The 20598-nt window shown below is 50.1% G+C and overlaps 1 protein-coding gene across 7 annotated transcripts; it reads left to right on the top strand.

The window, feature by feature from the left end:
• Positions 1–2782: 2782 nt before the first annotated feature.
• ABCD4 (ATP binding cassette subfamily D member 4) lies at positions 2783–19014 on the top strand. 7 transcript variants are annotated; one of them, XM_030319550.1, is made up of 20 exons: positions 2783–2957; positions 7144–7262; positions 7404–7531; positions 8694–8833; positions 10024–10140; positions 10368–10420; positions 10539–10659; positions 11282–11332; positions 12742–12836; positions 13096–13217; positions 13332–13423; positions 13597–13686; positions 15381–15589; positions 15751–15842; positions 16234–16270; positions 16664–16713; positions 17145–17197; positions 17475–17551; positions 18209–18324; positions 18496–19014. In XM_030319550.1, exons 1-20 carry the CDS (start codon positions 2920–2922, stop codon positions 18562–18564), a joined length of 1869 nt encoding a protein of 622 aa, XP_030175410.1. In that variant the 5' UTR covers positions 2783–2919; the 3' UTR covers positions 18565–19014. The 7 variants fall into 7 exon arrangements, with proteins under 7 accessions (XP_030175410.1, XP_030175411.1, XP_030175413.1 ...); XM_030319551.1 differs by lacking the exon at positions 10368–10420 and having other exon boundaries at positions 2785–2957; positions 10534–10659; XM_030319557.1 differs by lacking the exons at positions 7144–7262; positions 7404–7531 and having other exon boundaries at positions 2904–2957.
• The last annotated feature ends 1584 nt before the right edge of the window (positions 19015–20598 follow it).

Raw genomic sequence — 20598 nt, 5'->3', positions numbered from 1 at the left:
TTAATTGCCGCATCACTTCCCTTTGTTTTCCTTAACCGATTTGGTCTTTGCTCTGCTCGTCTGTGTATAAGAATGAGGAAGTAGCCCAGAGGTCCAGTAGCTAGAAAAAGGGGACGCTCAGTCCTAGTGGGAAAAAGTATGAACAGAGACACTGACCTGTGTGTTTTGTGAGGTTAGGGGTTGTCTAACTGATCTTTGTTCAACAAGTATTTCTTGTGCTCGTACTGAGTGCTTTTACACAAAGGAAGCAGAGTCAGGGCGGACACAACAGGCCTGTGGTCCGTGCCTTCATGGAGCTGACAGTCTGTGGAGAGAGAGGCATTAATGAAGCAAACACACGGAGTGAAAAAAACAACAACAATGCGCAACAAGTGCTATAAGGAGAAAAAATGGGGTACTGGGGGAGGGAATAATGGAGTCTTTCTTTAGAGGGGGCAGTTAGGAGAGGGACTTCCGGGGAAGAGACATTACACTGGGGACAGAAGGAAGAATAGAAATTAACAGAAGAGTTAAGGGGAACAGGGTTGTTTCCTGGCCCCTAAAGAAGTTGGAGTGGTAGGTGGGGCCAAGGCCCTAGAGCCCTTTGAAGCACTGAGGTCTGAGTGAGGTGTTGATGTAAAGGAGTTTACATTTTTGCAGATTCCCTTTGCTGCTGTGTAGGAACTGGGTTAGGGCAGCAACAAGAATTTAAGCAGAGAAACCAGTTAGACGGTTGGCCTAAGGTGGTGGAGGAGGAATCTATAAGTTAAAAGAGTTTCAAAAGATGCATCTATCAACTGCTATGTGTGGGCCTTATTTGCATCCTGATTATTCTTTAACTATAAAAAAAAAATCACAGCTATAAGACAATTAGACACGTGATCATAGTATATTTGATAGTAAGGAAATATTTTTAAAATTTTTAGGTGTTCTGTCAGATTTCCCACTGTCCCCACTTCAGGATTTAAGAGTTGGAAATTATCTAGTAGATAATTTAGAAATGTAAACTAATATATTAATTTTTAAAGTTTTTATTTTTTATTTTTGAGAGAGAGAGACAAAGTGTGAGTGGAGAAGGGGCAGAGACACAGGGAGACACAGAATCTGAAGCAGGATCCAGGATCTGAGCTGTCATCACAGAGCCCAACATGGGGCTTGAACCCACAGACTGCAAGATCATGACCTGAGCTGAAGTCAGACGCTTAAGCGACCGAGCCACCCAGATGCCCCTAAACTAATATATTATTAAATCCAGTTGATACTGGAACAATCGATCCCACAACCCTCGGATCATGACCTGAGATGAAATCGAGAGTCAGATGCTCAACCAACTGAGCCACCCAGGCACCCTCCCTTGTTATGAGGCCCAAAAAGTCAATACTGTCCTGTTTGAGAAACCTTGCTGCTGTGGGTCTTTGTCACCACACTTCATGAAGACACTGTAATTGTCAACAGGTGGGCCTTCCAGGTTGACCACCAGCTCAGTGAAGACAGGGGATGCATGTGTCTTGCTGAGTTATTGGCATATAGTTTACACTTAATAAGGATTGAAGGAAGACAAGGAGGTTCATCCAGATTCAAACTTAGGGCCCTGTGAGATCAAGCTGCTATATTTTTTTTTTTTTCTTTCTCTCTCTCTCTCTCTCTCTCTCTTTTTTTTTTTTTTTTTTTTTTTACAGTGTTATAGTTCCAGGTGTACAATGTAGTGATTCAACAATTTCACACATCACCTACTGCTCATCAGGACAAGTGTACTGTTTAATCCCTATCATCTATTTAACCCAACCTCCCATCCCCCCTCCCCTGTTAACCATCAGTTTGTACTCTACTGTTAAGGGCCTGTTTCTTGGTTTGCCTCTCTCCCCCCCCCCCCTCCCTGCTCTTTTGTTTTGTTTCTTAAATTCCACATCAAGTGAAATCATACGGTGTTTGTCTTTCTCTCCACGCTGCTTGTTTTCTTGATATATTTCCCACCTCCCTTTGGGCACAGTAGTAATAAGACGACAAGCATTTGGTTCTCCAACATTTCACAAATATTTATTAAGTACTTAGTAAGTATTGGCAGCGTTCCAGATACTAGGTATACGGAAAGGAGCAAGGCAGAGTCCCTGATCAAATAAAGTTTATTCTTATAGGTGAAGACAAACAAAAAGCAAAGAAACAAGATGGCTTCAGTGATAATTATAATGAAGAAAATAAAAGTGGGGCGCCTGGCTGGCTTAGTCGGTAGAAGATTCCACTCTTGATCTTGGGATTATGAGTTCGAGTTCCACACTGGGCGTAAAGATTACTTTAAAATCAGTGAATGAATGAATGAATGAATGAATACGTGTAATGGCAATAGGGAATGATGGGGCAGGAAGACATATTCTGGGTAGGGTGAGAAGGTGACATTTGAACTAATTTTGAGAGCGAGCCATCCATGGAAAAGCTCGGGGCCAGGGCAATTACACTTGGAAAGACGGTGAGATGGAAACAGTGGCCACTCCATGAAGGCTTAAGGGAAAAGCCCGATCACTTACACCACCGCAACGTTGGATTTCGTTACAACTGCAATCCGGAATCCTGATTTACTGTTAAAATACCACCGCGGTTTCTTTGGGAGAATGTACGACACATCTACATTCTGAGTCTAAAATACTTGTCACAAAACAGTCACACTTCTTGGCTACTTCTTGTCAAAAGGGAAATCTTCCGGATCCAGCAGGGGGCGCTGTAAAGCGCCTGCTCCACAGAATGTGCCTCTCAGCACTCTTTGGTTCTTTTCGAGGAGCGGGTCGCTTCCGGGAGCGGCCGCAGCGCCCTGCTCCTTCCTCTCTATCCGCCCGTCTCCGTGGTAGCCATGGCCCCTCCCCTCTTCGGCTAGCCGCGTGCTCTTTGCACTCTTCCCGAAGCCCACTCTGGGGCCGCGGGGCTCCGGCGGAGGGCGGAATCCGGCTTATGGCGGTCCCGGGGCCGGCGGCCGGGGCTGGCGCCAGGTGAGCAGGGCGGCCCGGGAGGAGGGCCGGGCCTCAGGGTGCCCTCCCCGGGGGTAGGTGAGGAAGGGGCCCCGCTGCCTTCCGTCCTCGGCCCGGTCCAGGCAAAAGAGGAGCTTGCGAGGGGGCGCCCACCCTCCCGCGATCCGAGGCCTCCTCCAGCCCTCTGCGGGATCCTCTCCCTCGGAACTGGCTCCGCCCCCGCCCCCCTAAGAACTTCAAGTGCACAGAATTGAATTAATCGTCATTCTCAGTTCTTAGCACACTGTGGTCCAGTGTAAAGCCCCTCTTGTGTTCTGCTTTTGTATCTTCCTTCGTTCCGTATTCTCAGTCGCATTTCACCCCCCTTCTCAGACGCCCCACTCTGGTGTATTAAAAGAGTGTTTGTACAGCCCAGTGTATACAAGTTTGCGTATTTGTTACCTTGAAAGGTATATAGTGGTTTTGAATTCCATAAGTTATAATATGCTGTGATTTGTTTTTAAACTTTTTGACTCAACGTAATGCTTTTGAGATCCTATGTTCAGTAGTAATCTAGTTTTCATTTCCCGGGGCTGCATGAAATGCTACTCTACATACTTTAGACCGCATTTTACTTACATATTCCCCTAATGACGGACACTTAGATTGCTTCCAGTTTTTAACCACCGCAAACATACTGGCATTTGTCTCCTTGTGGATATGGGTGATATTTTTCTGGATTATCCACCCCCCCCCCCCCCCGGGTAGGATGCTAGGTCATACCTACATCTGCAAAATTATTCTCTGGAATGGTCACATCAGTTTATACTTCCCAGCAGCATTGCATAAAGGTTCTGACTTCTTCATATCCCCCCAACGTTTGGTATTTTTTGATTTTCTAATGTTTATCCATATGATGGGTTGTAAGGTGGCATCCCCTTGTGTTAATTTTCATGTATTAAGCATTTGGGTTTCCCCTTTTCTGAATTGCCTGTTTGTATCCTTTTCTCACTTTTTCTTTTTTTTTTTTAATGTTTATTTTTGAGACAGAGAGAGTGCGAGCATGAGCTGGGGAGGGGCAGAGAGAGTGGGAGATACAGAATCTCAAGCAGGCTCCAGGCTCCGAGCTGTCAGCACAGAGCCCGCCCAATGCGAGGCCTGAACTCAGGAACCTTGAGATCATGACCTGAGCCAAAGTCTGATGCTTAACCGACTGAGCCACCCAGGCGTCCCCTTTTCTCACTTTTCTATGGATTTCCTGTTGTCCTGACTTGTAGGAATTCATTGTATGCTCTAGATTTTGATTCCTTGTTGGTTTTACACTCCGCACACACCTTCTGCAAGTCTTTTAATTTAACCCGTGGCACAGTGTTGAGCAAAAATAAGTCCGTGGGGTGCCTGAGTGGCTCAGTTGGTTAAGCATCCAACTTCAGCCCAGGTTCAAACCCCGTTTCAGGTGATCTCAAGCCCCGATTCGGGACTCTCGCTCTACCTCTGTCTCTGCCCCTCATGGAATTCTCTCTTCCTCTCACTCTCTGCTTCTCTCTCTCTCTCTCTCTCTCACACACACACACACACACACAAAAGTAATAAGTGCATTTGTTTTCCCCTTTATAAAAATTTGTGGGTCTGGGGTCTTATTTGAGGAGTATCTTCCCACTGTATCTTCATTAAGATGTTCTTCTGCAGTTCCTTCTATTAACTAAATAGAATTGCTTTTCACCTTTAGACTTTCAATCCATTTGGAGTTTTTAAATTTTATCCTTCTAAATGATGTGAGGTAATGACCTAAATTTTCCTCTGCCTTTTTCAATTATAGCTAATGAATTAATAATTAGAAGTTAGTGGGGCGCCTGGGTGGCGCAGTCGGTTAAGCGCCCGACTTCAGCCAGGTCACGATCTCGCGGTCTGCAAGTTCGAGCCCCGCGTCGGGCTCTGGGCTGATGGCTCAGAGCCTGGAGCCTGTTTTCGATTCTGTGTCTCCCTCTCTCTCTGCCCCTCCCCCGTTCATGCTCTGTCTCTCTCTGTCCCCCCCCAAAAAATAAATAAACGTTGAAAAAAAAATTTTTTAAAAATAAATAAATGATTAGAAGTTAGAGAGCCTTTGGAGCATAGTTAAGAGCTCACTTTCCTGGACCTAGGTGGCCTTATCCAAACCCTAAGGCTGCCACTTACCAGGTGGTGACAGGGCAAGTTACTTACCCTCTTTGGCTTTAGTTCCTCATCCATAAAATAGGATGTAGTTTCCATCTCTTAGGGTTGTGGCAACCAAATGAATTAATACATGTAAAATACATGGAGAACAGTACTGGGCATATAGTGTTGTTTACTGAGTGTAAGCAGGTGTTAGTATCAATATGTCATTTCTTGTGACACAGCCTCTATTATGTGCCCATGTAAACATAGGTCTGTTTTTTCTTTTTGGTCTCTGTCCCATTGGTCTTCTTGTTCCTGTATTAAAACCACAGCTCTGCAATATGATTTGTTTTAATAACTGATGGTTTGAGTCTCTTCCTCCTCCTTTTCTGTTCTTCACAATTGCCCTCAGCTATTCACGGGCCTTTATATTTCCTTGTAGAGTTCCTCGGAGAAGTTCTGCTTGTGATTGGTATTATACAGAATTAATAGGCTACTTCTGTTAGAAATTAGGTCTTTATAGGGGCACCCGGGTGGCTCAGTGGTTAGGCGTCCCACTTCGGCTCCGGTCATGATCTCATGGTTTGTGAGTTTCAGCCCCCGGCATCAGGCTCTGTGCTGACAGCTTGGAGTCTGGAGCCTGCTTCAGATTCTGTGTCATTCTCTCTGTGCCCCTCCCCTGCTCACGCTCTGTCTCTCTGTCTTTCAAAAATAAATAAACGTTAAAAAAAAAAAAAGAAATGAGGTCTTTTTTTTTTTTAATTTTTTTTTCAACGTTTATTTATTTTTGGGACAGAGAGAGACAGAGCATGAATGGGGGAGGGGCAGAGAGAGAGGGAGACACAGAATCGAAAACAGGCTCCAGGCTCTGAGCCATCAGCCCAGAGCCTGACGCGGGGCTCGAACTCACGGACTGCGAGATCGTGACCTGGCTGAAGTCGGACGCTTAACCGACTGCGCCACCCAGGCGCCCCAAGAAATGAGGTCTTTATATAATTAAAAAAAAATTTTTTTTAATGTTTATTTTTGAGAGAGAGAGCACGAGCAGGGGAGGGGCAGAGAGCTAGGGAGACACAGAATCTGAAGCTGGCTCCAGGCTCTGAGCTATCAGCACAGAGCCTGACACGGGGCTTGAACTCACAAACCACAAGATCGTGACCTGAGCCGAAGTCAGATGCTTAACTGAGCCACCCAGGCACCCTATCTTTATAGAATGTTAAGTCATCCCAGCTCTATCTAAGTCTTCTTTCACATCCTATGACAGAGCTTTCTGTTTTCTTTCAAAATGTATTTTTTTTTAATGTTTATTATTTTTGAGAGCGTGTGCTTGCACACACGAGCAGGGGAGGGACAGAGAGAGAAGGAGAGAGAATCCCAACGGGCTCCTCGCTGTCAGCACAGAGCCTGACGAGGGACTCCCATCTCATGAATGTTGAGATCATGACCCGAGCCGAAATCGAGAGTCGGATGATGTTTAACCGACTGAGCCACCCAGGCGCCCCTCTTCCAAAATGTCTTATACACTCCTTTCAAAAGTTAATTTCTGGGTATTTTGTAGTTGTTTTTAAGGCTTTTCTTTTGTAAATGACATCTTATTTTCTTTATATTTTCCAGTTGGTAATTGTTGGCATAGAACACTATTGAGATTTGTATGTTAACCCTATATCTAGCTGAACTCCTTTTATTTCCATCATTTGCCTATTGATTTGCTGTTTGTTGGGTAATTGATCGCATTATCTGCAAATAAAGACCATTTAATCTCTCCCCTTTTAATTCTTTTACCTCATTTATTTTTCTTGCTTTATTGATCTAACTAGAACCTTAAAATCCTTGATGGGCTTTCTTGTCATGTTTGGGACCGTATAGAGGATGTGGCTAAAGTTTCTTCATTAACTGTTTTTTAGCTGTAGATTTTTGGTAAATAACCGTTTATAGCATTTACCAGCTTACAGAAATTCCTTTCTCTCCCATCTATTCCTCACATTCTTGCTGCCTGGCCTGGACCCCTCCATAGAACAATGTAGAGAAATTTGGTAACTGCTCTCTAAGGCTTAATGGCTGTCTTAGGTTTCTCTCTGCTTCTCTTCTTCAGGCCCAAATTAGATCTGCAATTTCTCCAGCGGTTCCTGCAGATACAGAAGGTTTTGTTTCCCTCTTGGTCATCACAGAATGCTTTGATGTTCCTGACCCTTTTGTGTGTGGCCCTACTGGGTGAGTGAGTGAGCCCAGGTTGGAGGGGGCTTTGGGGTTCCTTCTCTCTGGAGAGTTGATGAGGCAGGTGTTCAAGGGGAAGCCTCCCTTCTCGTTTTCTCATCCTTCATCATTGATTTCTGACTCCTTTCCCCACCCCAGAACAATTGGTGATCTACCAGGTTGGCTTGATCCCAAGTCAGTACTATGGGGTCCTGGGAAACAAAGACTTGGATGGGTTCAAGACCCTGACATTCCTGGCTGTCGTGCTCATCATTCTCAACTCCATGGTAAGGTGTTCTCCGTGTGTTTCTCTTCTTCTCCAGCCTAGTGTAAGCAGAATGCCCAGTGGGACTTAGCCACCAGGAAGCAGGAATCAGGCTGTGAGAGGGGTGTTCCCTCCCTTTTCTGGGAACTGGAGTTCAGAGCCCTGTTCAGGGCATTGATCTTGCTGTTTGGCCTAATTCCTCAGGTGTTTCAAGCTTCCAGGACTAGGCTGGGAGGTTCTGGTTAAATCGGTATTTAGCAGAAATGATCTTGTCCCTTCCATTCCCAGGACTCTTGCTTCAGGGAGCTCAGAGCACTTGAAATTGGGGATCAGCAGCTAGGGGGCTGCTGCTTCTCTGTGGGGCTGAGGCCATGGTTCAGCCTGGCACCGTGTCGCCTCCCAGCCCTTGCACCTGCGGCTTTCCTGCAGGATGGCCTCCTTCCCTTCCCTTCCCTTCCCTTCCCTCGGTTAATGCCTGCTCACTTTTCAAGGTTCTGCTGTTGTCACCTCCTTCAAGTCCTCCTTAGCATTCTCCTTCATGTTTTGTCCACCAAACCCTGCCCTCTTCTCTGCTTAACTAATACTTTGAGTTAACCTCTGCTGTAATACTCCTCATACCCTGGTCATTGTTTTCTTGCTAGACTGAGCTCATTGTCATTGCCTCAGGCTTAGCGTGTAAGTGCTCCATCAGTGGTGAACAGGGAGAGTCAGGCCTCCGCTAGGACTCAAGCCTGATGCTCTGTCTGCCTGTACTACCTGCTTTCTTGGGGAAGTCACTTCTCATCACACTCGGGGCACTTTTGATGGGTCTTCTGGAAGGAAACACCTGTGTGTACATAACCCTGTTCTAAGCTTTGGGGGACAGAAAAGTAAGAACATAAATGGCATAGAAATACCCTCCCAGTCTCCAGAAGCTCACCTGCTCTCAGTAGAAGACAGAACAATTACTGTCTTGGCTTTGATAAGCCCTTTAGTGCTTCGTGAAGGAATGCGCACGGGAGGGAGGGAAGAATCCCCTGACTTGACACTTGAAACAAGCAGAAGTGCTGAGTGGACAGAGAATAATCAGAGTGGGCTGGGACTGGTCAGCAGAGGCCTTCTGCCGGCCCTGAGCTTCTGGCTGAGGCTTGCAGTAAGCCATCTCTCCCTCTCGCTCCCTTCCTCTTGCTTCCCCCGCTGCACAGCTGAAGAGCTTTGACCAGTTCACCTGCAACCTGCTGTATGTGAGCTGGAGAAAGGACCTCACCGAGCACCTTCACCGCTTCTACTTCCAGGGCCGTGTGTACTACACCCTCAACGTGCTGCGGGATGACGTCGATAACCCGTAGGCGCCCGCTCTCGGTCCTCCCTACCGTCTGCAGGGTCCTGTCGGGCTGGCTCAGCCCTGGAGAGTCCCTGTTGCACGCCCCTGAGAGCTCATCCACAGTTAGGTGCAAGTGTTGATAAGCACCCTACGGGAAGGAGACCCTGGAGGCTCCCTGGAGGGGCTGCAGGGCTGAGAATAGGGAGCTAAAAGATAGGAGCAGCTCCCTTTTGTCCGTTTTATATCCTGCATTTCCAAACCAGGCACCATCCGAAGAAAGTGTCCTCGGGAGCAGAACAGCTCTTGGATTTTCAGCAGTAGAAAATTACTGCTGCCTAGGATTCCATGTGAGATTTAGATCTTCATTCTGTCCCCTCCCAGTTTATAGGCCTTAGTTCACTGAGCCCCAGGTCCTCTTTCTGGGAAATGAGGATGACAGTTCCTATCTGAAGAATATCTCAGATGATTTTCATGGAGTGCACATATGCGGTACCTGGCACATGACCAGGGTTCCAGTGTGAGTTCGCTCTTGTTATTTTACAGGTGAGGAAACTGAGGCCCAGAGCATGCAAGTGACTTGCCCAGGGTGGTGCCTCTCATTGGAAATAGGAGTCAGTGTGGCCCCCGGCGGTGCAGTGGGACCTGAGGAGTCCCTCCTCATACTCATTCCCTCTCCACCCACCACCCTCAGGCACTTTCTTGCTTTCCTCAGCCTAAGCTGAGCTTTGCAGCAAAGATTCTTCAGATGCCTGTTGCCTCTTTCTCTTCTAGGCTTCTCCATGGCTCACCCCATATGAAGCTTCTGCAGCCAGATAGTTAAAATGGGGGAGGCTCGGGCTTGCAGAAGGGATTGGGAGGAGCTAGATAGACAGGATAGCTTTTCTGCTCATCCAGAAACTCGGCTTATCTACCCTCGTGTCTTTCTCTGGTGCTGCTCAGGACCCTTGGGTACTGGACCTTTCAGTTGCCACTTTTCCTGAGGGGTAAACTGAGGTACCCTAAGAAGCCACTCTTCAGAACCCCATTTAAAGGTCCTGAGGGTCTCGGTGCCTCTAGGAAAACCAGTGCTTATCTGGGTCCATCTTTCCCTGGGATCGTAGCTGACAGTGCCGAAAGGCAAGGTCAGGATGAGAGGTAACCAGAATCAGTCTCCACTCTCTCCACCCTCTGCCCTGCTCCCTGGTCCAGTTGCTCTGTGTTGTTGGTTCCAGGGACCAGCGCATCAGCCAGGACGTGGAACGGTTCTGCCGGCAGCTCAGCAGCATGGCTAGCAAACTGATCATCTCGCCCTTCACCCTCCTCTACTACACCTACCAGTGCTTCCAAAGGTGACACCTCTCCTCCCCCCCCAGCCAGGTGTTTCCCCCGAGGTCCCTCACTCACACAAACTCTCCCAAGTCAGGGCCTTCCTTCCCTCCTACCTGTAGCCCAGGAAGCCTTCCTCTGTCCTGTGCTCGCCCCCCTGTCCTCCCTTGAGACATGTGACATATCAGTGTCACGGGGATCCTGGTACTCTGACCTCCTAGATCAGGTAGCAAATGCCCCCCTCACACAGGAGCAGAGGTCCCACAGGACTGCTGGCTGAAACTGGACAACTGGTACCTGAAAGTGAGCAAGAATCAGGGCTGAGCCCTGCAGACATATGTGTCACATACACACACACACACACACACACACACACACACACACACACTCCCCACCCCCACCCCTCTGCTTTTCAGCACAGGCTGGCTTGGGCCTATGAGCATCTTCGGGTATTTCATTCTGGGAACCGTGGTGAACAAAATGTTGATGGGGCCCATCGTGGCAAAGCTGGTGCAGCAGGAGAAGCTGGAGGGGGATTTCAGGTATGTCTCTCTTGCGTGAGGTTCCTGGGCTGAGCACAGTGGCTAAAGAATGAGACCTAGAATAAGACACCCTCATTCAAATCCCAGCCTGTGCTAGTTACTAGCCACGTGCTCTTGGGTGAGGTCTTGAACCTCCCTAAACTTCAGTGATCCCATCTCTGAAAGGGGTGATACCGTTGCCTGCAGAGAGGGTGGTGAGGAAGATTACTGAGATTATACATGAGAAGCACCGAGAACAGTGTCCGATTGGCCATCATCATCCCTTGGCCTTCTCATGTGCTTCTGTTCCAACCTCCCTGGTTTGGCTCAGCCGATGGATCCAGCCCCTGTTCTTGCTTCTCGGGCCCCGCTCCTTCAAGTTGGGCCCTGGGAGGCGGTGGTGTGGGCAGGAATGCACCTGTCCTCTGGGGAGCTGAGGAGCTGCCCTGTCTTCAGGGCGTCTGTCACCCCTCACAGGTCCTGGGATTCCTGCCTTATGACAGCTCAGGGAAGGGCTACGCCAAGACGGCCACAGTTTTGAGGTGGAGCTGGGTTCCTCTTGGGAGGTCTTAGTCCAGGCCTCTGAAAGGAGAGGGGCCAGTACTGGCCACTGTCAGCACACGTTTCCCTTTGGTCTGCGCAGGTTCAAGCACATGCAGATCCGGGTCAATGCTGAGCCTGCTGCTTTCTTCAGGTGAGTCGGGTGGGGATAGTTCCCTTCTGCCTCATCAGAGCTGATAGAAGAGATGGCAGAGAAGGGAAGACGAATTGTACAGCCCTCCTACCATCACTGAGCCTAGGGGCCGAGTATTTCCATTTGGCTATGACCCTGTCCCCGTATCTCTCACTGACCTTGTCGGCCTCATCCTTATGTCCAGGGATTTTTGCTTCTGAAGCTGGTCCCTTCTAGTGGCCTAACGTGGGGCCTAAATTTGTTCTAAGAATGAAATGAGTGAATGCTTCACATCTTGGTGAGGATTGTAAGGCATTGCCTCTGCCTTTGTCTTACCCTCTTTAAAATGGCTTTCTGCCACTGCCTGATGGCTGATCAAAGAGTCAAAGGCCAATCCTTTGTCTCTGTAGCATAAAGAAGGAAAGGGAGCCTCACGAGATCAGGAGACCTGGTTCTTACACTGTTCAAGTGGAACAAAGAGTCACCTGGTCTCCTGACAGCAGCATTGTGAAATTTCATTCCTTCCCTCAGAGTCAGGGCAAGTCCCTGGGCCTTGCCTCTTGGAGGCCTGTGGAATCGTTGTTCGGACTAATAGCTCAGGGCCCAGAGGTGTTCGTGGAAGCTGCCATTGAATTATCTGGATCTCATTGCCCAGGGACTTTTGCACTTGTCCAGCTCTGCTGAAGTTTGTAGCAGCCACCACTTGGGGGCGCCAAGGATACTAGGAATCTGCAAGGTGGGGTTGGGTTGTGTGGTGGGTAGGGCTGGGCCTGTGCTAAGTTGTTTTTGGATTCTGCAGCCTCTCAAGAGGAAAGCAGGTTGGTTGTTGGAGCTCTGGGTGGCTTCTAATGGCTTCTCTGTCCCTCTGACACTTTCCACGTGCCAGGTGGAGAATGCAGTGTCTGCCTGTCCCCCCCTGAACTGGGAGCTCAAGGACAGGGACTATTTTATCCACTTCTTTATCTCACTGGCTAAGTAGCACAGGGCCTGCCACATAGCGACTACGTGTATATTTGTTTAGCAATAACAGCTGTCATTTATTGAGGGCCCCTCTTATGCCTGGCGCTTTATGTTTAGAAATTCTCACTTTGACTTGTTATGTAGGTGCTATTAGCTCCATTTTATAGAAGAAGAAACTGAGATTCTGAGGCTTAAGTAACTTATCAGCGTCACCCAGCTAGTAATTGGCCAGAGCCAAGATTTGAACCAGCTCTGCCCAATCTAGAGTTCATGTTCTTTCTGCAGACAACACTGTGTTGAGAAAACAAGGCAATGAATGGGTGCTGGTAGCAGGAAGGGTCTGAGGTGAAGACTATTCGAACGGGCTTGGTCCCTAAAGGAGCATGTGATGTGTGATGAGGGATGGAGGGGTCCCCTGGCCTGGAATAAGGCTCTCCAGGCCCCATGGACACCCCAGCCCTTCTCTCCAGAGCTGGGCACGTGGAGCACATGAGGACAGACCGCAGGCTGCAGAGACTCCTTCAGACCCAGAGGGAGCTGATGTCCAAGGAGCTGTGGCTGTACAGTAGGTGGAGGGAGCCCCTGGAGGCAGGAGCACAGGATTGGGATAGTCCCCTTCCCTTCCCACACCTCCCTGCTTTTTCTCTGCACGAATCACTTTGCTCTGATGAAGGAATTAACCACAAGGAGCCACTGCCTTTGCCATGAGTACCTTCGGGAGAATGAGGATCCAGGGAATAGCTTGGCCCTGCTTGGCTCTTCCTCCCTCAGAGCGCATGAATGGTTCCTGAGTCTCTCATCCTGGGTGTCTCTGTCTTCTACAGTTGGCATCAACACATTTGACTATCTGGGCAGCATCCTGAGTTACATTGTGATCGCAATCCCTATTTTCAGTGGTGTCTATGGAGACCTGAGCCCCACAGAGCTCAGCACCGTGGTCAGCAAGGTGAGAATCCCCCCCCCCCCCCCCCCCCCGCTGACCCCTCATGCCATCCCCTTCAGCCAAGTGCCCAGGACCTCAGAGTCCAGGCCTTTGATCAGTGCTCCCTGTCCTGTGCAGAATGCCTTTGTGTGCATTTACCTCATCAGCTGCTTCACCCGGCTCATCGACCTCTCCAGCACCCTCTCAGACGTGGCTGGTTACACGCACAGGTGAGGCCGCGTCAGGCCCCTCCCCACGTCCTGAGCAGAGCATGTGCCACTTGGAGAAGTAGCTGCATGAAAAAAAGGAACAGAAAAGCCTTATGCTAGTGGGTGTGAGAGAGGGAGACTAACACCTTCACCTGGGCCTTCAGACCCTCCTCAGATTTTCATTTCTTGCCCAGGATCGGGGAACTTGAGGAGACCCTTCTGGACATGTCCCCGAAGTCGCACGGTGGTGAGATCCTGGATGAGAGCGAGTGGGACGTGGACAGGTGGGTGCCGGCCTGGCAGGGTGGCACAGCGGTTGAGGAGGCAGCTCTGGGGGTGCCCAGTTCGGGTTCGCCCTGGAGCCCTGCTCTTGCCCAGCCGTGCAGCAGAACTGTGCGGAGCAAATGAGGGAGATCGCTGCCTCATGCCCGACACGTTACACATGTTCACAGTTAGTGTTGCTGTTCTGGCATCTGTTGTGTTCATTCACAACTTCCTCAGCTGCCGGAAGCAAGTGCGCACAGCCGCTTGGGCCTGTGAGAACAAGACGAATCTGAGTGGTACCCCTCCCACTGAGCCCCGCCACCTACCCCTTTCCTCAGGGCACGCTTGTTCCCCTTGCCTCGCTCACACCCTCACGTCTTTATACGTGTCTCCTTGCATGCTCGGTGATGTTTCTGACCTTTCTGTGCAACTGAGGATTTGTTTCATGTCCTCGCTTTTCCTGATCTAATTACTTAACTGTTCTTCTGTGTCTCAGTTTCTTCATCTCCGTAAGGGGAACAGTTAACCTTCCTCTCAGGGTGCTTGCGAGGATTAGAATCACAGTTCACAGAAAGTACTTGAACAGTGGCCACAGAGAAAGCTTTCAGACATGGAAACAGCCTGAACTCCAGGGACTACACACAACTCTCTCCTTAGGGACTAAAACCAGAACTGTTGCCCTGTTCAGAATTCAGGCTTCGTGCACCTCTGGGCCTCGGGCTGGGGAGATGGGCAGTGACCACAGGAGACCAGAGGTGCTGTTGTCCGGGGGAGATGAGTGTCTGCGCAGACCCAGCAGCTCCAGATCCCTTTATGACCACCATGCCCGTCCTGTCATAGCTCCTGGTTACACGCGCTATGAAAACCCGCTCGTCTTCTAGTTAGACAGCTTCAGCCCTGTGACCCCGAGGGAGTTACTTAGCCACCTGACTTGGTTTCCTCATCTGCCAAGTGGGGGTAAGGAGTCACGTGCGGGGCTTTGTGAAGCCTGGAATAAAGGAGGTGCCCCCAGCCCTACCTCTGTTAGTCTGCTAGGGCTGCCCTAACGATACCATAGACCAGGTGACTTATCCAACATTTATTTCCTCACAGTTCTGGAGACTGGAAGTCCCAAATCAGGTTATTGTCTGGGTTGGTTTCTTCTGAGGCTTCTCTCCTTGGCTTGCAGATCTGTCTTCTCCCTGTGCCCTTTCCTGGCCTCTTCCCTGTGTGTGAGCCTCTCCCTTTTCTTTTCTTTTTGTTTTTTGTTTTAAATGTTTATTTTTGAGAGAGAGCAAGCGAGCACGCAGGGGAAGGGCAAAAAGAGAGGGGGATAGAGGATCCAAAGCAGGCCGCGAGCTGTCTGCACAGAGCCCAACGTGGGGCTCGAACTCACAAACCATGAGTTCCTGACCTGAGCCAAAGTGGGACGCTTAACCGACTGAGCCACCCGGGTGACCCTCTCCTTCTTGAAATGACCTCAGCTGTATTAGATCAGAGCCCTATCCTAATGGCCTCATTTTAATGCAGTCATTTCTTTAAATACCTTATCTTCAAGTGCAGTTACACTCTGAGGCACTAGGGGTTGAGACTTCAGCATGTTATTTTGAGGACGTAGTTTAGCCCATAACCACCCCTCTATTCAGAGGTAAGACCCCACCCCCAAGGACAAGACCCTCCCCGCTGGCAAAACACACTACTTATCTTCCCCACACTCCCCTCCTCTTAATCACAGGGCCCCAGACTGGCCAGCCGCAGAACCAACGGACACAGCTTTTCTCCTCGAGCGGGTCTCCATCTGTGCCCCCTTCTCTAACAAACCCTTAATCAAGGATCTGAGCCTGAAGATCTCTGAAGGTCAGAGCCTGCTCATCACGGGCAACACGGGCACCGGCAAGACCTCCTTGCTCCGGGTTCTAGGCAGCCTCTGGACAAGCACACGGGGTGAGAACCAGCCCTCCCTGCCTCTGAGCCAGCTGGTGGGATGCGTGTGTGTGTGTGTGTGTGTGTGTGTAAAAATCCGGGTGTTTTTGTCAGGAAAGGAAGTGAGAGGCAGTTACTCTGTCTGGGAGATCTCAAAATGGAGGTTTCTGTGGGCTCTGCAGGCTCAGTGCAGATGCTGACGGACTTTGGGCCCCATGGGGTGCTGTTCTTGCCACAAAAGCCATTCTTCACTGATGGGACCCTTCGGGAGCAGGTCAGTGTGGAGCCCACTCCTACCCCTCCCCTCACTGAGGCTTCTGGCAGTGTGACGGGTCTCAGCGCTAGAGAGTTCTGGGGTAGCAGGTGGGGTAATAAAATGGCCCCTGCCTAGCAACGCCCTGGCCCTAAGAACTTTCTATTCACATCCGTGGATTGGGCCATTAGAGTGGCTCCTGGGGGCAGGTTGGATTCTGGGGGCCCTGCCCCACCATCTGCCGGCTCAACGTCTCCCACTGGACTCTTGGCCCGGGTGTTCCTTGCCGTCCTCAGGTGGAGAGGAGCCTGGCCTTGGCGGTTCCTGGGGCTGTTTCTGAGGGAGGATGGGCTGTGTGCCGCCCACCTCTCTTTGGCCCTCATCTCAGGCCTGTGTGGTTTTGTTTTGTCAGGTGATATATCCCCTAAAGGAGATCTACCCCGACTCAGGTGAGCTGAGCCTCGCTGAGACACGTCCTCCCATGTCAGTTGTCCCCACTCTGCCTGGCTGTGGCCTCGCCAGTGCCTTTTGGCAGAGGCTCCAGCAAGGCTGCTGGTTTCGGGTTGGTTTTCTTCTTCAACGGCTTATGATTTTGCAAATTCCTCTTGCTCTGTCTTGCTCTGTCTTCCTCTCCTTGAGGAGACGCCCACTGGAGGAAGGGAAGAGATCACTTCCTTCACCTGGCCCTTCCCTTCTGTGTTAAGTGCCATAACCTGTCCCTGTAGAGCCTTAGCCCAGATTCTGGTGCCCCCCCCGACTCTGCCCCCTTCCATGATGTACCCCATCTCTTCTGGCCACCCAGAAGGAGCTGACTTCTGGAGGAAAGCTTCTCTGTGTTGCAGGCTCTACCGACGATGAGAGGATCGTGAGGTTCTTGGAGTTGGCAGGCCTGGTGAGTGCGGGCAGGGACCCTGAGGTCCAGGCCCACCTGGTAGCACCGACCGCAAGTGCTGGTCCGGCAGAGCCAGCCGACCGGCCTGGGCCTGGGACTGGAAGTCGGAGCCTGGATCAGGGGAGCGGAGTATAAAGTGGCGACAGGAGCTGTGGGCATGTACAGGCAATAAGGGGGTGCGTTCTCTGGAGCGAATTTTAAAATGATAACAAAACACAAGTAAGTCTGCTTTTTCTTGTCATCATGCTCCAGCAAACTTAAACCGTGCAGTTAACGAGGTATTCCTCTCTGCCTGCGGCAGATTGCTCTCACGGCGTCCTGCCATGGTGCACCGCAAGGATGGAGCTCTGTCTCAGAGATGGGTGGGGTGGGGTGACAGGAAGCAGGGATAGGCCCTTTCATGGACAGTGTTCCCTCTGGGTGTGTTACAGTCCAGTTTGGTGGCGAGGACAGAGGGTCTGGACCAGCAGGTCGATTGGAACTGGTAAGAAGGGAGTTGGGGTGCTCCAGAGCCAGCTCCCCCAAAGACTGGGCTCCAGGTATTTGCTGGCCCATCAAGGGCATATTCATGGCCTCGGGAGCAGAGTTGGGACCTCAGCTCGTGGGCAGCAGGGCTGCAGTGTGGTTGAAGGGAGGAGGGTGCTGGCCATCTGTCTCGGCGCTGGCTCCTGCCGTGGGAACCTCTTCTTGCCTTGACCTTCTGTGCAACAGCCAGGCTATATCCTCCTTCCTCTAGTGGTGCTCTCGTTCCCACTCCTCAGGTACGACGTTCTGTCCCCAGGAGAGATGCAGAGGCTCTCCTTTGCCCGGCTCTTCTACCTGCAGCCAAAGTACGCAGGTGAGGCCTGCCCCACAGGTGTGCGTGCCAGGTGCCGTGTGCTCACAGAGGTGTCTGTGCGTGTGTGTTCGTGTGTAATTGAGGAGGCCTTCACGTGGGTAGGAGAGCACCCCTGTGCATGACTGGGCGTCTCTGTCCCTGCAGGACAGGATGGCCGGGCTCTGCCCATGAGGCAGCAGGGTGCTCTTGGAATCCTCAGGGCGGCTCTGGATGTGCCACCAGTTCCTAAGCATTCTGCCATTGCAGCAGCCAGAGCCAGCCTTGAAAGAGCGTGTGATTTTATGCCCCCGGGCTCTGCGGTCCATAAGGGGGCCACACTCCTCCCCCCCAGCTCTGCCTGGAGAGGGACGGCAGGTGTGAACTTCTTCAGGGACTGACATCCTGGGGGGAACTAAGAATCCCTGCTTTGAGCGGTTCTAGGCGGAGCTGGTGCTTATTACAGGAAGAGGGGGGATTTTGTCCTGCCGCTGGTAGAAGGCTTCCCAGGTAGAGCCTCGCCCTCTGCTCTTTTGGCCATGCCCTCCCTATGGCAGGGCTCCTGTAAGCCAGAGCAGCCGTTAGCCTTCCCCTGGTCCCAGCCAGAGGTAAGTGCGGTTTGGAGAAGCAGAGGTGGGCAGGGGCAGGACCCTATCTCTTCCCTCCGGCTTCTGCCCTCAGTGCTTGATGAAGCCACCAGCGCCCTGACTGAGGAGGTGGAGAGTGAGCTCTACCGCATCGGCCAGCAGCTGGGCATGACGTTCATCAGTGTGGGACATCGGCGCAGCCTTGAGAAGGTACCCAAGCTCACAGAGATGGCTTAGGGAGGAGGAAGAGCCCAAAGGCTGGGCCTGGCCAGGGGCCCTTCAAAATGGGGAGCGGGGGCAGCAGAGAGAGCAAGGAATGGATGGCCTCCTCTTGTTGTGGCCGGGCCAGCCTGATCCATGCGGGGTGGTGGTCTCTTGCAGTTTCACTCCTTGGTTCTGAAACTCTGCGGAGAAGGAAGATGGGAACTGACCAGAATCAAAGTGGAATGAAGCCAAGGGTGTGGCTGGCCACTGGACGAAGTGCCAAGCTCAGGGCAGATCGGCATCCCCCTGGAGAGACCAGGAGGCCTGCAGGGCAAGGGAGACCCCCTGGCCCGCCTCACAGGTCCTGTGCAGGGAGCGCTGGCAGCGAGGGTGTGGCTCCCAATGGGGCACCCAGTCCTGCCAGGCCCCCCAGCTGCCTCAGCCAGAGCTCCCTGCACTCCCAAGTGCTGATCGCTTACAAATGACCTCAGATTGTGTTTTCTAAAGAAAAACCTGAAAGTGTGAGATCTATGAGAAATGTAGGATCAATGTGGAGAGAATATTGGGCTTAAAGTCCAGAGATCCGGAAATCTTTTAAATCCATTAAATTTTGTGGCAATAGATTTTTAACTTTAATCAACCACTTGAATTTTATAACTTTTTTAAAAAGAAAAGATAAACATTTCTTAAAAATTGGAGCTTTCTCCCTTCTCTTTCCTCTGCATTGTAAGATGACCTTTAAATTGAATCCACAGCCTTGTATCTGGGAGCTGGGTGGGAAGGAAGTAGCACTCTCCATAGTACTGGAACCTTCTGTGCCTGGTTTTTCACTTCACCCCGTATCTCCACTTTCCCTTTGCTGGTTGTACCTATAACCTCTAGGGCCCTTCTGTTCTTGTCTTAACCCAAGTACAACTAAATCTCTTTCCCCTCAGTCAGCTAAAATAAGGCGGAGATTTTTCAAAAATAGTCTTTGGTAGGAAACAGCAACAGCCAGGGAGAACAGACAAAACCCAGAGAGCGCAAAATTTTGATATGGAAAATGATTGAGCCCAAAGTCCTTATTCTAGAACAATGTTCCCCAATGTTGAGTTGTCAGGGCAGCACATTCATAATTTTTGCCAGATCTCTGTTTCTTGTGTTCATTTCTAAGTGTTCATCACTTAATTTTTTTTAATGTTTATTTATTTTGAGAGGCAGAGAGAGAGAGAGAATCCCAGGAAGGCTCTGCTAACAGTGCCGAGGGCTCCATCTCACAAACTGAGATCATGACCTTGAGCTGAAACCAAGAGCCGGATGCTTAACTGACTGAGCCACCCAGGCACTGCAGACGCTTAATATTTTCTGAAATAAGTCACTTTTTGTTTTTGTTCTTTGGGTTTTTTTGTTTTTTTGTTTTTGCATGTGTAAGTTTATTCATTTATTTTGAGAGAGAGAGAGAGAGAGAGAGAGAGAGAGAGAATCCCAAGCAGGCTCTACACCAGCAGTGTGGAGACCCACACGGGGCTCAGGCTCACAAACCATGAGATCATGACCTGAGCAGAAACCAAGAGTTGGACACTTAACCTACTGAGCCAACCAGGCACCCCAGGATTAACTCCCTTTTTAAACCTAATTGCATTTTTTAAAGTTTACATTTCGGGGTGCCTGGGTGGCTCAGTCGGTTAAGCGTCCGACTTCGGCTCAGGTCATGATCTCATGGTCCGTGAGTTCAAGCCCCACGTCGGGCTCTGTGCTTATGGCTCAGAGCCTGGAGCCTGTTTCAGATTCTGTGTCTCCCTCTCTCTCTGACCCTCCACCATTCATGCTTTGTCTCTCTCTGTCTCAAAAATAAACATTAAAAAAAATTTTTTTTTAAAGTTTACATTTGATATAAATAGAAATAACTGTGGGGCGCATGGGTGGCTCAGTCAGTTAAACGGCTGGCTCTTGGTTTCTGTTTAGGTCACAATCTCATGGTCTGTGAGTTCGAACTCTGAGTCAGGCTCCTGGATGACAGTGCAGAGCCTGCTTGGAATTCTCTCTCTCTTGGTCCCTCTCTTGCCCCTCCCCTGTTCACACTCCCTTTCAGAATAAATGAAAAGAACCTTAAAAAGGTAACTAAAAATGAATGTAAACAATGTTATGAGATTGCAGTTTGATACTGTGCCTGCAAAGACTCTGAGGCTTGCTCTCTTTGTACAAAGGGAGGTTAGGAGATTGTTGCAAGGGAGTTAGACGTACTGGCATCCAAGTGAGAATTTTCGCCTTAATAAAGTTAAAAACCTGGAATGGGAACTG

The sequence above is a fragment of the Lynx canadensis genome, chromosome B3 (assembly GCF_007474595.2).
Source record: "Lynx canadensis isolate LIC74 chromosome B3, mLynCan4.pri.v2, whole genome shotgun sequence".
Lineage (NCBI taxonomy): Eukaryota > Metazoa > Chordata > Mammalia > Carnivora > Felidae > Lynx > Lynx canadensis.
The sequence above is the reverse complement of the archived record's forward strand: the minus strand, read 5'-3'. Positions and strand labels throughout refer to the sequence as shown.

What these genes read in the sequence shown, in the direction of transcription:
- ABCD4 (XM_030319550.1), top strand. Translation starts at nt 2,920, where the DNA reads ATGGCGGTCCCGGGGCCGGCGGCCGGGGCTGGCGCCAG. An exon ending in TTTGTGTGTGGCCCTACTGG is followed by an intron (nt 7,263 to 7,403) that starts GTGAGTGAGTGA and finishes TCCCCACCCCAG; the next exon opens with AACAATTGGTGATCTACCAG. An exon ending in CAGCAGGTCGATTGGAACTG is followed by an intron (nt 17,198 to 17,474) that starts GTAAGAAGGGAG and finishes CCCACTCCTCAG; the next exon opens with GTACGACGTTCTGTCCCCAG.